Consider the following 13,385-nt stretch of genomic DNA (forward strand, 5'->3'; position numbering starts at 1 on the left):
ATGCCTGATTAAGACATTTAAATATCATCATCATGACTTTAAATGTAGGGAACCCCTTTTGCAAAGAGCATAATTCTCAGGCCTCTATATTGTTTGAATGCCATATATAAAGAAAGATCAGTACATAACCTGACAGCCTAAGTTTCCGAAGTGTAATGCTTTTCCAATGCCAGAAGTAACAAATACAGACTTATATTAGAATTGTTTACACAAATAATTTATATCGCTAACCAGAATTATGTTTCAACACATTCACTGAGCCATCAAAAGCTTATTATGGCTGCATATCCAAACCCGCGATTTTTCCTTCTCAATCTGTGCTTCTGCAACATCTCTACCAAAACAAAATGTCAACTGGAGACAAAATGTGATTTCAATAAATTTAGCTGGAACGAACTAATCTCGATTCCTGATGAAGCAATATTGCACATAGCTTAACATTTGCAGACATTGGAGAAAGACCAACTCGTTCATAGGATAATCAATGAGCTCAGCACATCAATTTTATACTCTCCTTTGGTCTAACTTGATCTAGAAGTACAAATCAGGAGGCTGAAAACTATTATGATCAAAACTTTTTCTTATACATCTGATACCCGGTTTTTATCTAGTAAATAGAGTGCATAGCAAATTCCAAGCTAGGACATCATAAAGACAGAAGCCGGAGGGATCTCAAAGTTCTGGACCTCTATTTATATGTCATCTGTGTTTTTTCCGACCGACGATTATAAATTATGCCCAAATCAGTGTCACCTTGTCAGTGCAAATGCTGATGGCTTAAGCATCTATTCTTGGACGTTTGGCAGATTGTGAAATTGACTTGCCATTATCTGGCTCAGGATTCTCAGAAGCTTCAATTTGAGGAGCCTTTTGCTTCCCACTTGGATCCCGTGATCTTTCTTCCAAAGTAGACTTGTCAATAACCGTCTCAGTGTTTGTCTTGCCGTGGTCCAACTGGGAGGCTCCCATTTCATTTTTGGTAGGGGAGTCACAGATTGTATCTGAAGATAGAGCAGAGGGGTTTTCCAAAGTGGATGGTGATGCCTTCAACTTGTCAGTGCCTGACTTGCATTGCTTCTCAAACATCATTTGGAGGTACCTCCCTTGTTCTTCTATTCGTAACTGTAAATTTCGTTGAATCTGCCAAAAGAATAATCAGCATCAAACTGCAAATCAAAAATGCAACTTGAAATGCTTTTTAAAGTATATGTATGCACGCAGCAAGGCCCATATCTACTATTATTCATGACTGATTTTATATATGCTCTAAGGCTTAACTTTATCTATTGTCATTGAATGCATCAATAGATTTCAATAAGAAATCACTAATTTTCAATTTCTGACATGATATCAAAATATGCTGCTATGATTTATATTTTAATGAAGTATGATATTACTGGGTTTCAATAAAAATTCCAGAGTTCTAACGAAACAATTAAGTAATATTATTTTAATTTAACTCTGCCACCACAAGCTTTCTTTTTTCTCTTTGGTCACCTCAACAAATATTCGACCAAGAATCTGCATAAATCTGGCTATAAGACGTTAATAAACACAAACTGTTGAGTTATTTTTTTCTGAAAAATCAAAATTATGTAACCATATTAAAATCTGGCAATGAATTCAGGAACTATGGTTGAAACTATTTCTACACTCAATGCACCAAACCTGTACTTGTGTGGTGGGTGCATTCTGTAAGCACGAATTCACTACATAGCCTTTACATGTGTTAATTTTAGGCCAGTGATTGTTTCATAAACTCTAAATCCTAAAACATAGTTCTCCAAGAACAAAATTTGTTGGCTTAAAATTATTAGGTACTTCATAACAGAATATAAAGTAAAGGCACATATATTGTTCTAATCAACAGCCTGGCAAACTAATATTTCAGACATTCATTAAGTTACCCCAAAAAGAAAAAAATTGAAAGGCCCCCTCCATTTTCAGAAGTTCAGTTCCTCATTCATTTCGGTCTTATCTTTTCCAGAATTGATGGTGCTGCTTTTTGCCATCCCGATGGTTTATAGAAGAATAAACAATCTTCCAAGTTTGTTCAACAGCACCCCTAGAGGTCAAATGATTTTCTTATGTCAGGATTAGCCATGTTCCAAATCCAAATGGTAGCAGAGTAGCAGATCAAAAGGATAATAAGGATTTTACTAGAATCCCCACAACTATACTGTGCCATGAACATTAACTCTGTGCATTTTATGCAGCAACTATGAATTTAAGGCCTCTAAAAGGGCATGAAACCTGATTCTTAAGGTACAAAGTCAAAACTACCAACCAAATCTAAACATAGTTCCCATTTTCAGAAATTTTATACCTCAAGCTGTTCATGCAGCCGCTTCTGAACTTCCATCTGTAATCTTAGAGCTTCAGTAATTTCAATACCCCTGTTTTGAAAAATAAAATAGAGAAATTACACATGTAGCTGGATTATTCAACATGCAATTGGAACACAACATTGCAAAAAACTTCATGCACAAACTATTTGAATATGTGGCACTCTTTTGGATAATAATTCTTGTATCTTTAGCAATTGTTTGATTATTGATTCCAACCACATTGCTCTTGTTTACATCAGCTAGCAAACAAGTAGACGTATTTTGTTCTTCTAACAACCTAAAAACAGTAACTGTCTATTTGACCCACCTCAAACACAATTAAGTACTAGTGCCTAGTGGTAGCTAAAACCTTAGTTGAATTCCTTAGTGGAGGTTAAAAAGAAGCCTGCCTCAAACAGCTGTCACGTTAAACAATTTTCAATTGCATGAACTCCCTAAATTTAATTTTGAACAAAATCTGGGCCTATCACAATTCCCCATGATCCATAGCATTAAAATTATCTCAAAAGAAAAAAGATAATGTTGACAAAAGCCCTTTCACAGCCAACTGTGTCTCCCAATTATGGTAGCAAAGGGTCAAAAAAAAGAGGACATATTTGGAGGCTTGAGTAAACAACTTCCAATTGTTAGAAAACCCAGAGGTTGTAAACAAGTCTCCAAACAAACTAAGTATCCCATCCCTCCAAGCCAAACAAGAAATGGAATATTGAAAATTTTGAATTAGGGGTGCAAACGCGCCGAGCCGGCTTGCGAGCTATTCAAGCTCAGCTCGAAAGAAGTTCGAAAAAGTTTGGTTCAAATCGAGCTTGAGCCTAATGTTGTTCAGCTCGACATCTCGTCAAGCTTTAGCACATGTATATAATATTTATTTTAAACTTATTCCAACCTAGAGCTAAGCTCAAGCTCAAAATTTTTCGAGTTGAACTCGAGCATCAAGTGAAGTTCGAGCCTAAAATTTTCAGGCTCTTTGAGTTTACACCCCTTATTTTCAATACATGCAACTATTAGTGATTGATTCACTTACGTTTTCAAGTCAAGAGAGGATATTTCTTCCAAAGGAGTCAATTTTTTCTCTGAGGATCCTGCAAGAGACGGAACATCTCATCACAAGAAATAAATATAAATGATGTTTCCTTACACATGTTATGGTCCATATGCAATAAAGAAGTAAAGAAATCTACAACAGCTACAAACAGAATCAGCATCAGGCATAAAACTAAGGGGGCTATATTGCAGACAAGGAATTCAAGATAGGTGAAAAGCGGGTTCAGGTGAGATTGGGATAGGATGTAGGTGCATGTATCAGACTGTTTGGATTGCTTTAAACACAAGCATCGCACTTTTCCAAATCTCAGTTCAAAAATTTTGGTTAATGTTTTATTTGTTTCTGTTCTTCACCCATTGTCCTTCAGCTATCTAGCAAGGCTTGATTCTTCACTTCTCCAGTTAGGTCTCTCAGAAATGATTGCTGAATTGAGCTCTCTGGTTGACTATTGCAATTTGCTGAAAGATCATAGAGAACCTGTGTTTGGAACTTCCTACATGATTGCCTCCACTATTGTGTTGAAAAGAGATGCCATTTTTTCAGTGGATTGTGCAGAAATATAAGCAGCCTCTGAAGAAGATAACAGGTGATCAAAAGTTTTCCCTCTCTTTCGCAGCATGTACTGGAGAGATAGGTACAGTTTCCCTTCATCTTGTTTTATCAGTCCTCAATTGTTCAAACAGGAACCTCGAGTATATTGACAATATAGAGGAGCTTTTGTTTGTTTTTATTGTACACCAATGATATTATTTAAAATTACTTTGTCACTATGCATCTATAAACATTTTCCTAGGAACAAGAAACAGAAACAAGATTTTGGGCCCAAAGATGCAGCACAGTCAAATAAAAAAAGCTTACTTTCAATAACGTGGTAGACTGCATGCCAACAAAATATTAATGATGTTAGTGATGTGAATTTTATTTTTCATGCTAATTAAATTTGTGATAATCAATGTCATAGTCCAATAGAGCATATTTTAACTTTTAAGACCTAAGGCTTATGCTTATGAATGATGTCACAAAAAAAAACAGGAACAAAACAGCACCCACCCCTACTCCCAAGCCCCAAATGAAACACAGGCACACAACATCTTAAAATCGTTGAAAATTCTGAAGAAGTAAATAACAGGAAAAATGAAAAATGGTTGTTATTTTTAATAATTATAAATACCTTCTGATGAGTCTGGTCTATATCTAGCTGTCCTGTATTTCTGAAATACAAAAAAAGAAAAATTTTCCCTTAGGAGTTCAGGAAAAAGAAAAAATCTACTAAACCCACTCAGAGATACAGAAGCAAATGCAGTTTATGCAGCCAACAAGCCTTGTGCAAACGGAGAGAAAACATACATACCTGTAAGTGGCTTTTGACATGATAGATTGTCAAACTGTCCACTTTCATGAGCTTAAGCACACCTTTTGGAGTAGCTCCTGCACATTAAAAAGGGAAAAAAATCAATTGAAGCAGAAACCTTATGACTTTATCATACAATACAGCAGGAGAGTCACGCACTTTCACTACCACCAAGCTGGTTGACGGCCTCCACAAAGGCGTCATGAAGTTCTGGTGTCCAACGCATGCGTGGCTTAGATGGAGCACTATTTGCTGAGGAAGTAGGAGTAAGAACAGGACGAATTTCTGCAGATGGGGCAGGAAGCTGTTGACACACTTGGGCCTGGTGTGATGAAATATTTGAAGATGGTTTTGATACCTGATATGCCATCTGAAGCAACAAGATGAGAACAGGAAATCACATAAAGCACAAAAAGATTTTGCTTAATTGCCATTTGTTCTGAGAAGAAACCAACCTTTGGGTCAATTTCTGCAATATTGGTATCAACCAGAAGCTCATTCCAATTAGGTGTCAAAGCGTCATCAACAGTGATTAGCTGGTCTGCCCATTCCTGCCAATCATTTCGTTTACTAAATTCCTCAGATGCAATGACGCCACTACAACTGTTGCTTTCCATTTGATTATTTTCAACAGGGGTGTTTACAGGAAAATCAAGAAAGCCTGGCAGTGATTCTGAACACCAGGAACCACTGGCTTCTTGGACATAATGACTTGTTGAGGTAGATCGAAGCAATCCCGAATGCAAAGATTGTGGCATTGTCAAAGCTGTAATATTTTTTGATGATTGAGAAATGAAAGGACTATTCCTAGAATGTTTCTCTTGGGGTGAAACAGAAGAGTACTGAAGGTCAGATGAGAAGCCTGCAGATGATGAAAATAGATGACCAACTGCTCCACTGTTAGAGGGTAATTGACTTGAATGGACAAGAGGCTTTGTCTTAAGTCCACCTTCCATGGAAACCTGTTGCGAGTCCGACAACTTGGGATAAGCCTCTTCTAGTGAAGAGACAGGCAAGGATGAAGACAATGCCCCAGGAACCACAAGGTTATTAAGCTGTCTTGCAACTGATCTCTGAATAGACAAAGTAGGGCGTGCCTCCATTATTTGTCCTTAAATAAGCATAAGGCATCCATTATTTATGAAACTGATAATAACTTCCTATTGTTAAATACCACCAAGTAATACCTTCTGACAGCACCCTTCTCAATGGTTCACAATATCATCTCACAAAAGGTCATCAACTTACACATCTGGCCACAGGAAGAAACAAATTAATACACGATACCATCAAAAGGGAATGCATTTCCTGCTTTCAAGTATATCACTTTTTAATCTTCATTGATGAAACTATTTAAGCAAATATATCATCTAGCAAAGATAACATTAACATATCTAACTCCAAGAAATTCGTGGGGGACGCTAAAAGAGTAAGCATGAGATCTATTATTCCATGAATCAAATTTTCTTTTCTTTTTGAACATTTAATTACTTCTATCATACTCAAATTACTATAATTATTAAAATAAAATTATCCTCATGTTGCCCCTTCCCCAGTAAGGAGCATCATCCTAGTAGCGAAATATTACTAATGAAAGTGAATGGCTCCTTTAAGTTCAAGCTTCTTTTTGTCCATTGAACTTATAACCAATCCACCATGATAGGCAAATTGAATAAAACATAGAATTTTTTGAATGACTATAAACATGATGTCAAGATCCAATTCCAGAATGTACTGTTTCCCAAAACCAACAAGCAGGCCACTCAGCCCCCTCCAACAAGTTGCCTAGCAACACAAAAACCTCAGTAAGCTAAAAGCCATGTATCGTTACTTCCATGCATAATCAACCAAGCTTTTCCATTAAGAATCTATCAGTGCCCCTTTCAGTATGACACTTTAAACACAGATAAACCGGCTTCAAGATCAGAGAATCCCAACTATTTGAAGTTCAACAAATACATTTCCTCACCATCCATCCAGCCTTGTCCAGATTGCCCGTGACTTAAATGCTGTATATGGGGCCCACAAAGCCAATTTATTTTCAACATTACACTCTGTATAGCATCAGACTCCGAATATACCTCATACCCAGAAACGAATTCTTGAACCATAGTAAGCAAGCTCCAAAAAACCAAACAATGAACCCAAGACGAGAAAATCATGGAAATGGAACCATGCACCCCACCATGCAATAGACATCCCATGTTAAAAAATCCAGCTATGCATAAGAATAAAAAATAACCTATAGCAAACACTTCATACAATCAACAGACCAAAGAATTGACGATACATAGAAAAAGAGAGATAATCAGATAACCCAATTCAATCAGGACCAAAGAAAGATTGAAAAAGCATTAGACTTTAAGCCAAAACCCAACGGGTATTCGAATAAACGCAATAAAATCCAAAATTCTATCAGAATAAACACAACACTATCAATTGAGCATATAAAGTCTTACCAAAAACTTGTTAGAGATAACAGAAAATCGAAATCCAGGAGACAGAAAATCGAGTTTTGATGAAGAGACCAGAGACGACAGAAACAATTGTCTAGAGAGACAGGCGGGTCGTTCTTAAATTCCGACACCGGCGTGCCAAAGAAGTGAACGGTGAGCAGTGTGGCTTTGCCCTCTCCATTGGCCCCTCTTTTGGCCTTCTCGGTCCTAATAAGGAACAGTGAACATCCACGCGCTACTTAAGCGCGTGTAGGCCAAAGTATGAATAGTGAGTGTGGGTACAGGTTTATGATTGGTGGATGGTGAAATATCTAATGGGTTGCACGTGGGATTAGAGTCTGCCATCTGATTAGAGTTCTGTTCTTTCAGTTCGCCGAGAGGCCATGGATGATGGAGGGAAGAGCACCATAAAACCTTGTTTTTTTTATTCCTTTTTTTAATTAAAAAAAAAATATAACGCTTTATTTATAAAAATAATGGGGAATCTCTTAGGTCTATCAGTGCTCACACGCTTAACTTATATCCATGGAAATGAGTGGACATGTGTCTATAAATGGGCCAAAATCTAAAAATATACATTTATTCATGTATTTTTTTCGGAAATTTTATATATCACTTTTAATTTTTAATTTGATACTACATTTTAATTCTTAAAATTATTTTATTAAACATTTCAATTTTTAAAATTATATTGGTTAAATATTTATTGACTTTTTAAAATTATAATAATCATACATTAAATCAATAATTTGTAATAAAAATTTCACACTCTACAATTATTGTTATTAATATGAGAATATATGTAATATTATTACAATTTATAGCATAATATTTACAATACTATAAGATTTTTCATAAAAGTATAAAAGTAAATTTATATAAGTCGTCTCTATAAATGTTTAAAGTTATTCTCTCGGTACCTAAATTATAACCTCAAAATTTTTTTTGCACAATTTAAAATAGTTTGGCTATAAATTTATAAATTTTTTTATTTTTTCTTATATACCTTTAAATATCCTAAAGATATATTAATAGTTCCTTAAAACTTTCAAAATACGAGAATAGTTAGTCTATAAAAATTTCAAAATTAATTATTATTTCAAGATTTTTTTATTATTCAGTAAATTCAATTAGTATTAATTAATTACACAGGTTATTATATAAAAAGCATTATAGGAAAGTGGACAAAATTTAAAAATATAAACTAAAATTCGGTTTTCTATTACAAGTTAAAAATTTAAACATAATAAAACACGTTACACAAATTTGAAAATAACGGGTAACATTATAATCCAAAATGAGAACTTGGCCTTTCTCTTTAATGAGTTTATTGCTCATCATATAATTGTTGAGTTTGATTTTTGATTCATTGAAAGTTTCGATGGGTTGATATACCACTGCGAGTTACAAAACAAGAGGTAACTCTCTTTCTGGACTCACTAAATTGATGAAAACACTTGTGGTCCAGAGGACTCGAATTCGATATTTCTCACTCTTCACATAAGTGAAAAAACTAATCATACCATGTATGATTGACCATTGAGCTTTTATCAAACTCTATACCAATATCTTTTGTAAAAGAAAAATGATATACCTCAATGGAATGGATAATGTTTTACTTTTGAGTTGTGTCAACATCCTTCCCTATCAAATATCACCTTATTTTGCCAGTGAAGGTGCATTTTTTTGGTACCCACTACCCTATATTTTGAGGATATCAAATCTGCTTTATTGTCCCTAGAATCAATTCCCAATAATCTTAATCCCATTCGATAATTTAGATTTTAAAATGTTTATTTGAATTTGATTTTCACTCAATTTTTTTTATTATTTTTCATTTAAAATGTAAAATTTAAACTCTTCATCATTTAAATTATATTTGTTTTTACACTTTTTCGAATGAACTCCTTTGAGATACGGAGAAGTATTTATTTGGATTCATAGCATGAAGAAACCAACTAAAAACACGTTGGTATGGTAATAAACGTTTTGATCCCGTAATAATAATTACGTAAATTCACATTAATTAAGAAATCAACTTAAATTTTAGTTTTAAGTAGGTTTTTTTTTAATTTAATTTAGAAAAATATAAAAGAATTTGTATTTATTGAAATTTGAATACTCATATCACATTTTCTTACACAAAATATTTAATCACTGTATAGAAATCAACTAAACAGAAACATCCAACCATAACAACAATGATCAATTCTTATTTAATAAGCATTTAATTATAGATCTAGCTAGCTAGGGTACTCAAATAAATAAAATACAAATTAATAACCTAATTAATCAAAACTTAATTTTAAGCAATGTAATACATGGAATTTGGCAACTTGAATGTTCTTTTTGCATAAGGAAGACATTCAAGACTGCTCCACTGAGCTCCTATGACTGCCCATAGCAGATACCTTTCATCCATCAATTCTTTTCTTGCTTGAGATTGGTATTCTTGAACCTTCATGGACTGATCTTCAAGACCCCTTTATTTTTTACATTAAGAAGCCAAAGAATTTAGAAATAAATTGAATATATTTTTTGGTTGCTTTTATAATGTAAAAAATTCTTGAAAAAACATCTCAGTTAAAACTTGAAATTTCCATAAAAAAGTTTTAAGTTCAAATCACGATCAAGAAAAATTCGACTCGACATAATTACTTTACTTTTCATCGAAAACCAGCTATTAGTGACTGTAATATTAAACATGCTCTCGGTATCTAAGAATGATATAAAATAGAGGATTAAAATTATATAAATATTAATAATGGTGAGCAATCAAGATACCTTAATAAGAGCCTGGACCATCCATGATAGCCAACATTGATGAGATTATCAACGGTAGCAGATCTTAGGGTTTCACTTCTTGAGGAGACGATGAAGATTTTTATTCCTTTGTCTTTCAGCTCATCGAAGAGCTTGAGGCTCTGCTCTAAAGCTGGTGCCTTTGCTTCTTTCATCCATTCTTCCAATAAAGTTTTATCCAATTTCTCTCCTCCTTTTTTTTATTTCCATCACATTCCAAAAAGATTTCATCAATCACATATTAACATAGGAAAGTTTTTAAAAAAATTAAAAATTTAGTAGAAACTTTAACTCGGGATGACCATGGTTCGGTTTTAAACCGAAACTGAACCAATCAAAACCAGTATTAAACCTTAATAAACGGTTCTGGTTTCAAACCGTAACTGAAACTGTGCACTTAAGTTTCAATTTCGATTCTTCATTTTTTGAAACTGAAATCGATGATTTTAGTTTGAAACCGTAAAAAACATGTTCCTAAAAAACATTCAATTTATTTTTTTGTTTTATTATAATTTTTTAAAGCAACTTTTAATAATTGTTATTAAAGTGATTTAGTTTTCTTGGATAGTATTATTTATTATTGTTATTATTATTATTATTTGTTCAAGCTATAAATCTAAAAATGCATTTTAAAAGTTTAAAATATATTATTTAATTTTGGTTTAAAAACGGAATAAAACTGAAATCGACGGTTCCAATCCGCAGCTGCCACTTGCCCAATGAAGAGGCTTCCCAAAGTTGCTATAACCATTAACTTTCTTCCCATTTTTGCACAAACAAAACAATTTTCTTAAGTGATGAAATTCCAAAACTATTTTCAAGAATAAAAAGGATATGATGATGTAAACATAACAAATCATTAGTCATTTTAGACAGATTCAATGCAATCTCATAACAAATCATTAAAAAAAAAAAAAAGAATTTGAATCCATCAAACCTTACATGAATTGACGGATTCAAACTTAAGAATAAAAAAGAAATGGAAATATAATATAAAAATGTTACATCTTTTTATTAATTTATATTAAATAATATTGATAATGTATATTTTTATGTGCAATTACTAAAATTTAACACAAAATTTTTATGTATTTGAAAAAAATTAAAAACATTTCTTTTTTTGTTTAGGCAAGCTTGAATGTGACATTCAATATAGATTTTGGGCAAAAATCAGATTAATTTTTATCTATTAACAAACAAACATGACTGCACATCAAGCCATATTCTAGTGATACGTGTATATACGGTCTGATAATAGTCCCCAATAATCAAAAAATAAACAAACATGACTGACTTAATTTTAAATTTTTTTATACTCGGAAGCAAAGGGCTAGTTCGAAAGAGATTACATTGCGAAGAATCAACCCCACAAAGCAAAGGGCTAGTTTGAAAGAGATTACATTGCGAAGAATTAACCCCACAAGTACTTCTTTGTCGCTACCCATTCGAGTTAATTTAAATTTGAATTTAGTGTTCACTTTTATATATGAATTGATTAGTAACATAAATGGAATGATTTAAGGGACTGAAATGGATAATTTTTAAACTTTAGTAATACTTTTTTGAAATTTGAAATAATAATTTATATAAACAATAATTATCTCAAAATTTTCTTAATTAAGGTACTTAATCACTGTATACAAAATAACTAAAAAGAGAAAAAAAAAATAGCAACCACAAAAATTATTATTTAATATGGATTTAGTGTTGGAGGATACTCAATAAATATAACATAAATTAATAACTTAATTTAATAAAAATTATTAAGGAATATAATACATGGAATTTGGCAATTTGAATGTTCTTTTTGCATAAGGTAGACCTTCAAGACTACTCCATTGATCTCCTATGATTCCCCAAATGCGATACCCTTCATCCATCAATTTCTTTCTTGCTTGGGATTTGTATTCTTGCACTTTCATGGTTTCATCTTCAAGACCCCTTTATTTTTTAAATTAAAAAAACAAAAAGATTAATATACTTAAAAATAAAAATAAATTATATACTTAAAACAAATAAATAAATAAATAAATATAAATTAATCTCATACCTTAATAAGAGACTAGACCATCCATGATAGCCAACATTGATGAGATTATCAACGGTAGAAGATCTTAGGGTTTCACTTCTTGAAGAGACAACGAAGATTTTGATTCCTGTGTCTTTCATCTCATGGAAGAGCTTTAGGGTTTGCTCTAAAGCTGGTGCTTTTGTTTCTTTCATCCAACCTTCCAATAATGTTTTATTCAACTTCTCTCCCCTATTAAAATCCAATTGATCTCATTAATCACATATTAATTTCAATTGAATTAAGTAGTTAATTAAACATTCAAATGCTCTAACATAGAAATTTTTTTAAAAATTAAGAATTTAATTATATTACATGATAGGTAATCATTAAAGAAACATAAAATGGAAAAGAAAAAATAATAATAACTTACCCAAAATTATGTTTCTTGTAGAAAGGTATGGTAGACAAAAGAGTATCATCAACATCAAAAATCCAAGCATCTTTACCATCACCTTCCAAAGTACAACAACTACAGCTACTGAGATAGAGCTTGACCTCTTCAATGGCTCTTTCTATGTCTGCCTCATATTGAGAAGATGTCATATAGTGTTTGATATAAGCTATACACTCTTGAGGCACAACCTCAAAACCTCTAATGTTGCTTACTTCAACATTAATTCTCCAACTCTCACAATAATTCTTCAAATTATTAGATTCAATCCCATAGTTTCTCCTTTTCAGGTTCAAAATGTTCCAATCTGCAGCTGCCACTAGCCCAGTGAAGAGGCTTGCCAATGCTAGTGTGAACACACACTTTCTTCCCATTTTTTGCAGAAACGAGAGAGACAGAGAGAGAGAAGGAGAATGATGTTTGTTTTTGAAGATGGGAATTTAAATCCAAGAAGATGAAGGAGGTCACATGGGAATGTGGGGCATATGGGACATGTTCTTGCTTTGAAATTCATAAATTTTGTAATTTAAAAAGTTGTTTGATTGTAAATAATTTTGATCGATTGATTGATATAAGGACAATTTGCCTTATCATTATTACTAGACACATATGTTTCACAGCTAATGTAGTGTGATTGCAGAGATTTATGTTTCCTTAAAAAAAATTTAAGCTTGGTAATGCGTTGATTAAGCAAAATTTTGTCCACAACTGCTGCCACTGAATACGGATTTCTTTTTGTTTAAAGTTTTTATTTTGGTGCTTTTTTGGTTGAAATTTTTGTTTGATATTGAAGAATGAATATGAAAAGGAAGCAATGTTTTATTCCGCTTCACGTGCTGAAATAATTCAGTTCTATACAATCGGGTATCATTCCTCTTAATTCACTAAATTGATGAAAACTCTTGTGATTGAAATGACTCA

The 13,385-nt window shown here is 32.8% G+C and overlaps 2 protein-coding genes and 2 long non-coding RNA genes across 7 annotated transcripts; 1 reads left to right on the top strand and 3 right to left on the bottom strand.

Moving 5' to 3' along the window:
- Window positions 1–56: 56 nt before the first annotated feature.
- On the bottom strand, window positions 57–7,656 carry LOC105644491 (protein PHOSPHATE STARVATION RESPONSE 1). Of its 3 annotated transcripts, none has more exons than XM_012229863.4 (9): window positions 7,204–7,655; window positions 5,932–5,996; window positions 5,200–5,855; window positions 4,904–5,114; window positions 4,745–4,821; window positions 4,565–4,604; window positions 3,373–3,430; window positions 2,327–2,396; window positions 57–1,140 (listed from the first exon to the last, which is right to left on the bottom strand). In XM_012229863.4, exons 3-9 carry the CDS (start codon window positions 5,845–5,847, stop codon window positions 778–780), a joined length of 1,467 nt encoding a protein of 488 aa, XP_012085253.1. In that variant the 5' UTR covers window positions 5,848–5,855; window positions 5,932–5,996; window positions 7,204–7,655; the 3' UTR covers window positions 57–777. The 3 variants fall into 3 exon arrangements, with proteins under 3 accessions (XP_012085253.1, XP_012085254.1, XP_020539116.1); XM_012229864.4 differs by having other exon boundaries at window positions 5,200–5,817; window positions 7,204–7,654; XM_020683457.3 differs by having other exon boundaries at window positions 4,904–5,102; window positions 5,200–5,996; window positions 7,204–7,656.
- LOC149497345 (uncharacterized) lies at window positions 955–4,332 on the top strand. 2 transcript variants are annotated; one of them, XR_016320036.1, is made up of 2 exons: window positions 955–1,095; window positions 3,761–4,332. It is a non-coding gene; the product is annotated as an uncharacterized LOC149497345 (long non-coding RNA). The 2 variants fall into 2 exon arrangements; XR_016320037.1 differs by lacking the exon at window positions 955–1,095 and adding an exon at window positions 3,108–3,619.
- Window positions 7,657–9,393: 1,737 nt separating the features above from the next.
- LOC105644952 (uncharacterized) lies at window positions 9,394–10,198 on the bottom strand. Its single transcript, XR_016320224.1, has 2 exons — window positions 9,985–10,198; window positions 9,394–9,683 (listed from the first exon to the last, which is right to left on the bottom strand). It is a non-coding gene; the product is annotated as an uncharacterized LOC105644952 (long non-coding RNA).
- A 1,472-nt stretch (window positions 10,199–11,670) lies between these two features.
- LOC105644490 (acid phosphatase 1) lies at window positions 11,671–12,936 on the bottom strand. The gene is made up of 3 exons (XM_012229860.4): window positions 12,444–12,936; window positions 12,053–12,262; window positions 11,671–11,943 (listed from the first exon to the last, which is right to left on the bottom strand). Exons 1-3 carry the CDS (start codon window positions 12,836–12,838, stop codon window positions 11,766–11,768), a joined length of 783 nt encoding a protein of 260 aa, XP_012085250.1. The 5' UTR covers window positions 12,839–12,936; the 3' UTR covers window positions 11,671–11,765.
- Between the last annotated feature and the right edge of the window lie 449 nt (window positions 12,937–13,385).

Source organism: Jatropha curcas, chromosome 3 (assembly GCF_041381405.1).
Source record: "Jatropha curcas cultivar XTBG-Jc1 chromosome 3, XTBG_Jcur_1.0, whole genome shotgun sequence".
Classification (NCBI taxonomy): Eukaryota; Viridiplantae; Streptophyta; class Magnoliopsida; order Malpighiales; family Euphorbiaceae; genus Jatropha; species Jatropha curcas.